General features: G+C 41.5%; 1 protein-coding gene across 5 annotated transcripts in view; it reads right to left on the bottom strand.

The window, feature by feature from the left end:
- MTA3 (metastasis associated 1 family member 3) overlaps positions 1-13531 on the bottom strand; it is a 118262-nt gene that overhangs the window by 79375 nt on the left and 25356 nt on the right. For all 5 annotated transcript variants that reach the window (XM_081000525.1, XM_081000526.1, XM_081000529.1 and 2 more), the window contains exons 4-6: positions 12120-12246; positions 754-817; positions 45-162 (exon numbers count right to left, since the gene is read on the bottom strand). In XM_081000525.1, the coding sequence (XP_080856651.1) occupies positions 45-162; positions 754-817; positions 12120-12246 (309 nt within the window). The remainder of the gene's footprint in view (positions 1-44; positions 163-753; positions 818-12119; positions 12247-13531) is intronic.

Raw genomic sequence — 13531 nt, 5'->3', positions numbered from 1 at the left:
AAAAAGAAACTGGTACACCAAGTCAAAACTGTAATGTGTTTTACCTTCTGCAAGCATATCTGGAACATCTGCTTGATATCTGGGACCTACTCTGATTTCTCCTTTGTCCGCTAAAAGTGTTTTCAGCGATGGATCGTATACCAGTGAATAGAAGAAAGTATCCTAAAAAAAAAAAAAGACACGTATTTTCCAAAGTACTATTAGTTCATGACAGATCAGACTCATTCTGATCTGTCAGACTCATTCTGATCTAATTTTACACGTCAATTCTACATATTCTATCTATTTTAGCTGTCATTCTTCTTTGGTAGATACCACCTCACTGCACCATTTTCATGCGTTTAATATTCGTGATGCCGTTGTTGTGTAAAAAAATATATTATCTGTTTGTGGATGGATCAAATTGCCCTTCCCTCCCAAATCCTGAGTTAATCATATTAAAATTTAATCATATATCACTGGGAAAAGAATTAGGCAGTCAGAAAGAGACAGCCCGTTTTCATTTGCAAAATTCTGGCTGAAAGTCAAAATGAACTGTTTCAGTATTGTTACAATAAAGCATCAATAATTCAAGAAACTAAACATTCCAAACAATAAACACAGACACAAATCATTTTCAACTTTAGCTATTCATATTATGCTACTTAGCAAAAGGATTATTTGGTTTTCCTAACAATCCGCAGGAAAAATCACGATACTAAAGGAAAGCACATATAAAAAGGATGCTGAAAGTTATGAAAAATGTAGCATTACCTCTTTAATGAGATACGACAATACAGACTCTGTCTCATTCAGAAGTGCAACACTGCATTTCCCCCTATAGAAACACACACAAAAATCAACAACATATTAATGATTTATAACGCCATTTTTTTCAAGCAGCAAATGACAACAGATAACTCAACCAAGTTCAGAATTTAGAAATTTCAGTTAAATCTATTATTTTAAAGCAGGAAATGGCCATGAATGCACTATGAGTAAACAGGCTTCAGGAAAGGGTATGCGTGTGAAGAAAGTAAGAAATTTCAGTATCATCGCAAATACAAAAGAACTAAACACATTAATTAATTCTGCAGAAAACTCAACAGAGAGGAAACATTTAAGGAAAAGGACCGAGACCTTTAAAACGGTACCATCTTCATTTGAGGTGCACCCCACTTAAATGAATGTTTTCAAAACTGGCTGTAGTGAAGTTTATTCAAAACTAAGGTTATCTTAATATTGTTCAAATAACAGGCTCATGTAAAGCCCAGCTTGGGATCCTGACTGCGTCACTCTCTATGCCATATGTAGCCTCACTGGCTGAAAGATTACAAAGGTGGGGGAACATAAGAAGAGCCTACTGGATCAGGCCAATACTCCGTCTAGTTCAGCATCCTGTCTTCACAGTGGCTGATCAGATGCCTGAGGGAAGCCTGCAAGCTAGACAACAGCATTCTGAATAGGAAGCTGCCTTCTACTGAGTGAGATCATCATTCCACCTTGCTCAGTATTGTCCATGCTAAGTAGCAATAGCTCTCCATGGTTTAAGGCAGAGAGTCTCTCCCAGTCATACTGGGCATTGCACCTGGGACGTTCTTCTGCATGGAAAGCAGACGCTGTACTACTGAGATACATCCCTTTCGACCCCCAGGAGGAGGAGATCAGAAAGCTTTGCTGGAAAGGATGAGGATAACAGTTTTCCATCCAACAGAGCAGAAACAAAACGCTGGTCATCTCCAAGGTCAGTAGGTGACTGAACACCCCAGATAATGTGTGTTTCTCCAGGCCATGGAGCAAAGGCAATGTAGCCTCTATCCATTTCTGAACTGAAGCCTGGGAGCCCAGCCCCTTGAGCTGAACATCACCGAGAGGCAAACCATTTTAATTGAATAAAGACTGCAGATTGGCCAGAAACTGGCCCAGATAGTTACAGAGTTTCTGGGAAAGGGAAAGAAGCCTCCACAGAAATTTCCATCCACTAAATGTGCACATATCTGGAATCAATTCTTACAAATACAGTGGTACCTTGGTAGTCGAATGGCTTGGCTCCTGAACACTGCAAACCCGGAAATGAGTGTTCCAGTTTGCGAACGTTTTTCAGAAGCCGAACGTCTGATGCGGCTTCCGATTTGAGTGCAGGAAGCTCCTGCAGTCAATCGGAAGCTGCGCCTTGGTTTTTGAACCATTTTGGGAGTCAAACGGACTCCCGGAAGAGATTAAATTGGAGAACCAAGGTACCACTGTACTGTTATAGGTTAAGATCTGGTGAAGTACAAGAACAACTTTGTAAAGTATACAGTTTGGGGTTTTATTCCCCTTCCCCCTTTACTTGCCCTTCTACATGGGTGCTGTTTCCTTTTATCTCTCTCTCTTTTATTTACCTCTCCTCATGTTTAGTGCACATATAATTATGTACTTTTAAAATTACAATAAAGATGTCTGCGGGGGGAAGTGAGCACAAAACACCCCCAGGTCTAGTGGATCACGGCTGATGCGTGCGTGTGAGTGTTCAAAGCCGAAACAAGCGGAGAATTCACATTGTCAAAGTGCTGAGTCATTTTTTCCCTGGCCCCCACTGCAAGAAGCAGTAAAAAGAACTGACTATTAGGTGGGTAACAGGGTGGCCACATGACACCAGTGTGGTTAAAACAAGAGATTGCAAAACTCCAAAAGGACCTCTGCAAATTGAATGAATGGGCAGTAAAATGGCAAATGTGATTCAATGCAAGCAACTGTAAAGTGTTGCATGTAAGGAGCAAAAACATATTAATTTCACATACATGCTCATGGGGTCTGAACAGGAGGTGGAAAACCAGGAACAAGACCTTGGGGTCATAGCAGATAGCTTGATGAAGGTGTTAGCCTAGTGTGTTGTGGTCATGAAAAGGGCCAATTCTATGCTAGGGATCATTAGGAAAGGAATTGAAAACAAAACTCCCCAATATCATAATGCCATTACAGTGGTACCTTGGGTTACATACACTTCAGGTTACATATACTTCAGGTTACAGACTCCGTTAACTCAGAAATAGTACCTCGGGTTAAGAACTTTGCTTCAGGATGAGAACAGAAATCATGCTCCGGCGGCGCGGCAGCAGCGGGATGCCCCATTAGCTAAAGTGGTGCTTCACGTTAAGAACAGGTTCAGGTTAAGAACGGACCTCTGGAACGAATTAAGTACTTAACCCAAGGTACCACTGTATACAAATCTATAATTTGGAGTACTGTGTACAATTCTGGTTGCCTCACCTCACAAAGGATATTGTTGAGTTGGAAAGGGTTCAGAAAAGGGAAGCCAAAAATGATTGATGGGATGGAGGAACGTTCCTCTGCGAAGGAACGCTGCAGTGTTGGGGACTTGTTAGTTTGCAGAAAAAGCAAGTAAGAGGCAACATGACAGAAGTTTGCACATTTATGCATGATGTGGATAGAGAAAAGTTTTTATCCCTCTCTCATGACCCAAAACTTGTGGACAGCCAATGAAACTGAGTGTTAGAAGATTTGGGACAGATGAAAGAATGCACTTCTTCACACAAAGAATAGTCACAACTATGGAACTTGCTCCCCCCAGGAGGCAGTTATGGCCTCCAACTTGGATGGCATTAAAAGAGGTTGCACAGTTTCAAGGAGGAGAAAGCTACCAACCATGATGGCTATGCTCTCTACCTCCACAGTTGGAGGCAGCAAGGCTTCCAAATGCCAGCGGCTGGAAACTACAGGAGGAAAGAGAGATCTTGTGCTCATGTTCTGCTCACTGGTTTCCCACAGACATCTGGTAGGCCACTGGGAGAACAGGCTGCTGGACCAGATGGGCCATTGGCCTGATCCAACAGGCTAAATGTGGAAAACAGCTTCTTGGGAGTATGGCTTACAGCACTTGAAAGAGGAGAAGTCAAAAGAAGAGCTCTCAAATGGACTTACAAAACTACAGCGCTGAGATTTTTAGATTTCCTGTCTCTCTGCTTACATCATTATCATTCCAAGTAAGTGACTCCCTACTAGTTTTTCGGGCTTGTTGCTGACCAGATGTTGTCGTCTGGCATACTGGATTTTTAGAATGTCTTTATTATTATTCAAGGGAATAACATCTGCAGGGCTTAGCTGCTCCAAAAATTATTTCAGTGTCTTCTTTTGATTCAGTTATTGTTAGTGTTATGAAACTTCACTAGCAATCTAAAAGTGAATGCCCATTTGTAAGTGGATTTTGAAACACAAAACACTGTGTTTCAGATCTAATTTGAATGTCAAGTGATGCATTGAAAATCTATTTAAAATATAAATCCAGGGCTGTACTCTTACTCTTGGAAAATTTCAATAAGACTATATTCAAATGATTAAAGGTGGTTGGGAAGAGATCACCTATTGTGAACATTAAATAAATCTATTAAAAACACTGGAATATTGACAAATTTCTCCCATTCATCAGGTGTCTTGATAATTAGTTAGAAGACATCCGAAATAATGTTCACTGGAGATGTACAGCAAAATATTTGCCACTCAATTATTATTTTCAGATTCGTAACTTTCATTTATTTATATCACACCGTTTTTTTCAAGGCAGCTCACAACACATTTATAAAGCAAATGCAAGATTACAAAGTTCATACTGTAGAAAAGGGAATCACACAACTATGGGGGGTCACCATCGAAAAGGCCCTGGAAGTATTAATATTAGCAGCAACTTTAAACAAGCAAACAAACAAAACCCTGTTGTACAAGCTTGGGTAGCTACCTTTTTTGACCTGAGGGCTTCATTCGCCCTTCGCTATCTCCCAGGTGCCACGTGCCAATAGTGGGTACGACCAAAACTGGATAAGTCTCACCACATACTCTCTCATATGCACACACACACACACACACACACAAACACACACACATAGTCATAGCTGTCAACTTTTCCCTTTTCTTCTCCTCCTCAACTGATCTGACCCATGCAATTATTATTTATTATTTATTTATTAAATTTGTATAGCGCCCTATACCTATAGATATCAGGGCAGTTCACAACATAAAATTGCAATATAAGAACCGCAATATACATGATAAAAATAAGAACAGAAACAAGCCAAGAATCCCTCCCCCCGCCCCTTCCACAACGTATTTTAAAGATCATCGGATGTCAATCAGCCAAAGGCCTGGTTAAATAGGAACATTTTCGCCTGATGCCAACTGAACCCCCCTGGTGTGAGCATTTCACAAATGAGGCACAAATTAGTTGCTGCCATTGCTATGCTCATAAAACAATTAATCTGCTGCCTGGGGAATGAGATGGTTTGTGTACCCATCAGAGTGCTGTACTTTGTACTTAAAACAAACAAACAAACAAACAATGCCACTGCTGCCCAACTTGGTTGGGTCTTGGGGAGGGGAGGGGGACAGAAAAACCAGCTTGGCTATTTGGGGCTTTAAATGCTAATATTAAATTAAATTATTTAGGAATTACAATAGGGCTGCCATACGTCTGGTATTTTCCAGACATAGCCGGGATTCATTGGGTCGAAAATGGCATCCAGGCGTTTGGCAGCCAATATCGGAAGTGTGATTTTTTTTGGCGATTTGCCCCCGAATATAAAAAAGGTTAAAACCTCCTTATAGTAATTTCAGATACTGTTTGGGAGGACAAATCACAAGTGCAGGTTCACACCGGCAGCAGGACCAGGGGAGGAGTGAAGCAGCCACTGTACCCACATGCTGCTCATGCATATGGCTTAGTGTTACGTGTGAACAAGGCATTTGCCCATTGCCTGTCTAAGATTAACCTCCATATTATCACATTTTCTTTTCCTCTGCTCCTTTAGGCTTGGGACGCAGACAGATCTTAGTACCTGCTGGATTTTGTATTCCTGAACCCCCACCCCCCACAAAATGTAGGGGCAACCATGGTTTTCACTTTGCGACTGAAATCTGTTTTGCATCCCGCAAAGGAAAAGAAAAAGAATTCTGGAGAATTCTCAAAAACTGGCTCGTTACCTTGTGACATTTACCATATTTTTCCATGTATAAGACTAGGTTTTTTTCCTAAAAAATAATGTACAAAATTTGGGGGCGTCTTATACATGGGGGACATCCCCCCCCAATTTTCTTAAATCGAGTTCCCAAAAATAGGGGTCGTCTTATACACGGGGGCATCTTATAGACAGAAAAATACTGCAGTTAGTTCTAATAAGGGCATTGGTCTGGTGTGGTATTTTTTTAACAATTAAAAGGAGCTTTAAAAGCATGACATACCAGTTGCAAAGTCAGAAAATTCTCCACAGCACAGGTAATATTGTCCTTACCTATGAAGCCTCCAGAAATGAATTACTGCGGGGGGTATGGTTGTTTTAAAGAAACCACTTCCATCTGAAATCTGTGTTTTAGTTAATTAACATTATTGGCCTAGGTACATGTGTTCTTTGCCTAAAAGCAAGCAGCAGTTAAGACAAAAATAATCACAAGAGTCCCCTGTGGTCTTAAAAATCAATGAAATTGAGCCAAGGGGGTGGAGAGTATAGCATTTGTTATTCTGTATGTGGGCTTGGCTGGTAAAATCTTAACCATCAAGGCTGCATTCTAACCTCCCCCACCGAATTGACTTAGAAGGATACTGTACTGATCATTAAGCTAATTGCTAGATCTCCATCTGATATTCTGTCTCACACAGTTGCAATTAAAAATATCATTGGTCATCAGGATTGATTTTTGTAAATGAAAACAATTAAATGGTCCGACTAGGATTGTTGACGTTTCGTAATAAATGCATTTAACATTATTTAAATTTAGCTCAATAAGCTTGTTAATTTGAAAACCTGTTTGCTTTTTAAAAACCAGTTCCATCCTCAAGATTACATAAAGGCTTTTTGCTCAAGGCAGTTCCTGCAGCGTTTAACCTCCTTATTCTTCTTTTTCGTTAACACGACCACCTGAGAGATTCAAATCTTATTTTAAACCAGGATGTTTGAGGATTAATGGAACAGAAAAGCAAACATCCATTATACCAAGGGATATTGGTCTTAAAGTAATGGCAATAGAAACATTAGTCAAACAGAAGGCTGAGCATGCAGAATGGTGCAAGCTTTGGGGCCATTTGAATCAAAGGAGCAGTACCTAGAACGCGTCTGACTTTCCTACGGAAAAATTAATGGGGCTGTACTTTGCACTGGGCATTTTAGGCTGAGAAAGCAAGAGAACTTTGATGCTTTAAAACAATAATACTGCCTTAAAACGAAAGGTATTTCAACTTCCTTGTTAATGCCCTGGATTTAAAAAAGAGGACAGATTAAAGAGACCAATCAAATACTAGACCAAGGAAAGCCAACTTCTGTACTCCCAGCGGTTGCGAAGGTTCTGGTTTTGAGAAAGCGAGGAGAGATAAAGAGGGTCACGCCCAATGCCCACCCAACGTGTGCTCCTGTTCCCAAACCCCAGAATTTATACTGCAACGATAAATAGCTGCAGATGATGGCCAGAGGTTGCCCACAACTTCAGCTACCAAAGGTAATATAAACTTTTTTATTTTAACCTAACATTAGAAGAGGGACGCGGGTGGCGCGTCCTAGAGCCTAGGACTTGCCGATCAGAAGGTCGGCGGTTCGAATCCCCGCGACGGGGTGAGCTCTCATTGTCCGATCCCAGCTTCTGCCAACCTAACAGTTCGAAAGCACGTCAAAGTGCAAGTAGATAAATAGGTACCGCTCCGGCGGGAAGGTAAACAGCGTTTCCGTGTGCTGCTCTGGTTTCGCCAGAAGCGGCTTAGTCATGCTGGCCACATGACCCGGAAGCTGTCTGCGGACAAACGCCAGCTCCCTCGGCCAATAAAGCGAGATGAGTGCCGCAACCCCAGAGTCGGTCACGACTGGACCTAATGGTCAGGGGTCCCTTTACCTTTACCTTTTTAACATTAGAAGATGCATGCAAATGTAAGAAGAGTCCTGCTGGATCAGGCCAGTGCCCCACCCAGTTCGATATCCTGCTCTCACAGTGGCCAACTAGGCGCTTACAGGAAGTTTGCAAGCAAGACCTGAGGTGTAACAACATTTTCTCCACTTCTGGCTCCCAGGAACTGATATTTGGAGACATTCTCCCTCTGGTAGCGGCAGCAGAACACAGCCACTGAAGGCCTCATCTTCCATGGATGCCAAATCCTCTAGTGACCATCACTACATCTTGTGACAGTGAGTTCCACAGTTTAACTCTGTGCTGCGTGAAGAAGTACTTCATTTTTTTTATTATTCTGAAACGTCCAACACTCAGCTTCTCTTGATGGTCTTGAGTTCTTGTATTCCCTCCCACCCCCCTTTCTCCACACCATGCATAAACTTATAGGCTTCTACTTTGTCCCATCTCTTTACTTTACTTCTTTGTAAACTAAAAAATGCCCCAAATGTTGTGACATTTGTCACTGGGGAGTTGCTTTGTTCCCTGGGTTATTTCGGTTGCCCTTTTCTAAAAATTTCCAGCTCTACAATATTCTTTTTGAGGTGAAGCAAGCAGAATCATGCACAGTATTTCAAGTATGGCTTCACTACCATAGTGATCTTATGGCAACGGGCAGTTTTATTTTCAATTCCTTTCTAATGATCCCTAACACAGAGAATTCGCCTTTTTCACAGCTGCCACACACTGGCTGAGCATCTTCATCTATCCAGCACAAGCACAGTATTACTCCAGGTTAGTCATCGCCACTGACTGGTCAGGCTCCCCAGGAGCATATACGTAATATTAGGATTTAGTTATTTATAAGCCCCAATGTGCATCACTTGGTACTTGCTTATATTGAATCTGCTATTTTACTGCCCGCTCTCCTACTTTGGAGAGATCCTTTTAGAGCTCCTTGCAATCTGTTTTTTGTTTTAGCTGCCTTGAACAATTTGGTATGATCAGCACATCTTGCTACCCCTAACTATAGATCCTTAATGAGCAACTTATAAAGCACAGTCCCAGCACTGATCCTTGCGGTAATCCGCTTTCTGCATACCTGTCCACTTATTCTTACTCTCTTCTTTCTGCTCCTCAATCAATTTCTGATCCATAAAGGTAAAGGGACCCCTGACCATTAGGTCTAGTCGTGACCGACTCTGGGGTTGCGGCGCTCATCTCGCTTTATTAGCCGTACAGCTTCCGGGTCATGTGGCCTATTTATCTACTTGCACTTTGACGTGCTTTCGAACTGCTAGGTTGGCAGGAGCTGGGACTGAGGAACGGGAGCTCACCCCGTCGCGGGGATTTGAACCGCCGACCTTCTGATCGGCAAGTCCTAGGCTCTGTGGTTTAACCCACAGCGCCACCCGCGACCCTACTTCTGATCCATAGGAGGACCTTATTTCATGACTGGCAAGCTTACTCTCACTTGTATGTCTTTCCAATTGGTACAGCATTTTCTCCCTGTAGTGTTTAACTGCAGCATGGCAAATCACTCTAACTCATATTGTCTGAAAAATACATCCCACGTCCTGGGTGGATTGCAATTTATTCCTTTCTCCAGAAGAATCTTGTGTGCTTTTACTTCTACATTATTGGAAATGAAACTTTACAAAACACATAGAAATATGTTTTAGTTATATATAAAATAATGCAAACATGTCATTTGTCCCCACGTTATTTTCCCAATTAAAATCTGTTTACTACCGTATAGCTATTTCCCAGATAGGGGTGCGCTTGTGAGTGTGTGCGTGTGTGTGTGTGTGTGTGTGTGTGAGAGAGAGAGAGAGAGAGAGAGAGAGAGAGAGAGAGATCTCAGATGGCCAAATGCAGGTGGAAAAGGGTTCTATTCTCCCTCCTTACTAGTTCCTCTGAACAAAGTAGCACTTAGCCTGGTCTTTAAATTGCAGTGTACTCTGATTGCTTGAAAGCTCACGTAAATGCAAGCAACCTCTCCACAGCCATTTGCTACGACATATTCTGCCAGGCTGGAATGCAAAAAAATATTGGCAGATGTTTACGCACACCCATCAGAACTTCCTCTTCCATACTGTGCAGAAGATTCCTGCATTACAGGGGGCATTGCACTAGATGACCCTCATGGTCCCTTCCAACTCTACAATTGGTTATTTTTAATTATTATTTAGAATATTCCTATCCCGCTCCTATCATAACCAATCCCAGAGTGGGGTACAATATAATTGAAACTTATGGAAAGTAAGCAATCACAGTATCACTTAACAGATAAGCCCCTGCAATAACTAACTAAAACTAATTACACTTCAAATCCAACAGATAAATAAATAAGATTTCCACTTGGCACCTTTCAGTATTTCCATCTTTCAGGATTTTCCATCTTTTTCTGTTTAAAAGTTACAGTGCCCCTTTCCTATTTAATTGAATTCATACTGTCAGTTTAGCTCTCATGCGCTTCTGCCACAATAGGATTCACAGTTGGATCAGCTAGAATTACTGGTGGCAGATGCAGCTGGCTCTCCCACTTGGGATGCTGAAACAGACAGTGAGAAAGTACAGTTATCCTCCTGGGGAAGAGTAGCCAGGACCGAGCACGCTTTTAAAGTGGTAAAATACTCCACCCACCCACCCTTTACTTATTGCATTGGATTTTGGAATGGGAACTAATTTTTATTCTCAGTCTCAGGGAAGAAAAAAGAGAGAGGCTGCTATATTCCAAGCCCCAATCAAGTGGCAATGAAAACTAATGTTTTGTATTCCTATTAAATATATGTGTGTGTATCCTTAATAAATGACCACCTATTTGTTTATTTGTTTTCATAGTAAAGTTTCATGAGCCCACACCAGTACTAAGAAGAATTCATAAAGACTTCATTCCAAACCACAAAAGAACTTTTACACACACACACACACACACACACACACACACACAATTAGCCTAGATTCAGGTAGGTAGCTGTGTTGGTCTGACGCACTCGAAATATATATAAAAAATTGTCCAGTAGCACCTTAGTAAAGGTAAAGGGACCCCTGACCATTAGGTCCAGTCGTGACCGACTCTGGGGTTGCAGCGCTCATCTCGCTCCACTGGCCGAGGGAGCCGGCGCACAGCTTCTGGGTCATGTGGCCAGCATGACTAAACCACTTCTGGCGAACCAGAGGTGCACATGGAAACACCGTTTACCTTCCCGCCAGAGCGGTACCTATTTATCTACTTGCACTTTGATGTGCTTTCGAACTGCTAGGTTGGCAGGAGCAGGGACCAAGCAACGGGAGCTCACACCGTCGCGGGGATTCGAACCGCCGACCTTCTTATCACCAAGTCCTAAGCTCTGTGGTTTAACCCACAGTGCCACCCGCATCCCTTAGAGACCAACTAAGTTTGTTCTGGGTATAAGCATTCGTGTGCATGCACACTTCTTCAGATACACAATTAGCCTAAATAGGCTAGGATAGCATCACAATCTCTCAACATCCAATGGGCACAGCCATACCCAGAATGGATCTGTCTAACTAGAATTCCCTAATACCATGCCAGGAAATACAAGTAACAATTAATGCCTTTCTGCAAGCTTTCTTTCAATCAGCTTCTCCCCATGCCACAAGCCAAAGAGCCCCAAGCATCAATGATACAGAATGTTTAATTAGCCATTCAATGTCCCAATACTAAGGCATAATTTAAAATAAAAAAATTCTTGGGCATCCCATACAGTAGGACTTCCAACTTTGTTTTCCAAACACCACACCCCCCCGAGCCACATAAAAAGGTCGTTTTCAGCATTCTGGAAGTCGCAACAGTACAGAGGAGCTGCTGTTCAAAGGTACTGTGAAAAGCTCATGGGCACACAAACCCACAAACATGCATAAAGCAGAATACTGCATCAGGCCCAAAGCCAACATTTTTATGCACTGTTCAGCAAAAAACAATACCTACCAGTCAATTAATATACTTTGCATACACATATTTTAAAATCGCTCGTCGGAATCCTCCATGCAATCATACTAATTTTTCTAGGAATGTTTTTGCTGAGCTATTGTGCTCAGCTAATGGCAAAATAAAACACTGAATGCAACCCAAAATGCAATTCAACAATTGTATAAGATGGAAAAGAAACGAGGGAAACAGCTGCTGAAAACCTGCTGGGCAGATGCAGTGATGGAGACAAGAGCCTTTCATTTCTGCCCACTGAGTTAGCAGCAGGAGCTATGGCTAGGAGGTAGAGTGTTCATGACTCTAATCGCTTTTCCCAGCAGCTTCTTACCTGATGTGTGTTGCAGGAAGAGACTCATATTGGCGAGACAGAAAAAGCTCTCTGTGTTTCAGTTGATGTTTCTGTTTATCAGTCAAATCTACTTCTTTGGGAATTTCACATTCTTCTTCAACTTCTTCTACACAAAGGAGGAAAAGAGAAGACTGGTGTTACCTTCAGTTCCACACTTTCAGGCAGATTTTTCAACCCATACACCTTGCTCCTTTTATTTCTGCAGAACAACCTGGAAGCAACCAAATGTGTTCTGCATAGAAAAAAACTTTCAGAGCTAGGGGGAAAGATAATCAATTTAAAGGCATGCCTTGCTTCTTGAACACAGCAAAAGGAGGACCTCATCTATACCTCACTCTGAAAGATCAGTCTTTTATTAAAATCAGGTTTCTAGTATATTGATGTACACAGATTTACTGCAAGTAGTTTTCAATACCTTGGTAGGTATATATCATCTTTCTGCCAAGTTACTCAAGGTAACTTGCATTAAAACATAACCGGCAATTGTCTTTGGCCATGACCTTGATTATTATAAAAATAGCCTATCCTTTTCTGTACATTTTCTGAATCTGTAACCATATACACTCAGTTTTAAATTTGCCACCATACTATGCATGAAATTTAAAACTCTTCTGTTTTTCCTATCTACAGTCTACCTGTGGTCCCTTAGGGCCTCTGTTCAAATATTGAATGGGGTGGTATTCAAATAAGTCCAACTCAGAGTAGATCAATTAAAATTAATAAGTCTAATTAGTCGGGTCCATTAACTTCAATAGATATAATTTGAGTAGTACCTACATTGAATACCACCCTTGATTCCAAAAAAGATACTTTTGCCAAGATCCAGAGTATGACTTCAGTCTCATGATCTGCTTCTCCTACTTCCTCATCATGAAAAGAAGTTTATGAGCCAGTTTGTACAATCATTTCACAGCTGATTAAGCTGAGATACTCATAAACCATTTGCTTGAGCAGAGAGCCCCTTTGCTCTACCCCCTTTGCGTGAGCCTCAGTTAAACCAAGGAACATCTAATTAATCATAGCCCAGGAACAAACCAGGATATTAAATGAATCTTCAAACTGATACACTTTGTCAAAGTATAATCATTTGAATGTGACCAATGAATAAACAGAGAAATCCTGAAAAGAGGAGAATGAAGAAGAGGGAAGTAACCCTACAACCTTTCATCTAGTTGTCATCCAAGTTGATTAACCTGCTTCAGGGCTGTGTCCCTTCAGGCTAAAGGTGAATGATTTTTTTCTTAATGCAAAAAATTTGCTGTACATAGAAAACTACCGTATTTTTTGCTCTATAGGACACACTTTCCCCCCTCCAAAAATGAAGGGGAAATGTGTGTGTGTCCTATGGAGCGAATGCAGGTTTCACTGAAGCCTGGAGAGTGAGAGGGGTC

The sequence above is a fragment of the Podarcis pityusensis genome (genome assembly GCF_964106645.2).
Source record: "Podarcis pityusensis genome assembly, chromosome: 3".
Lineage (NCBI taxonomy): Eukaryota > Metazoa > Chordata > Lepidosauria > Squamata > Lacertidae > Podarcis > Podarcis pityusensis.
The sequence above is the reverse complement of the archived record's forward strand: the minus strand, read 5'-3'. Positions and strand labels throughout refer to the sequence as shown.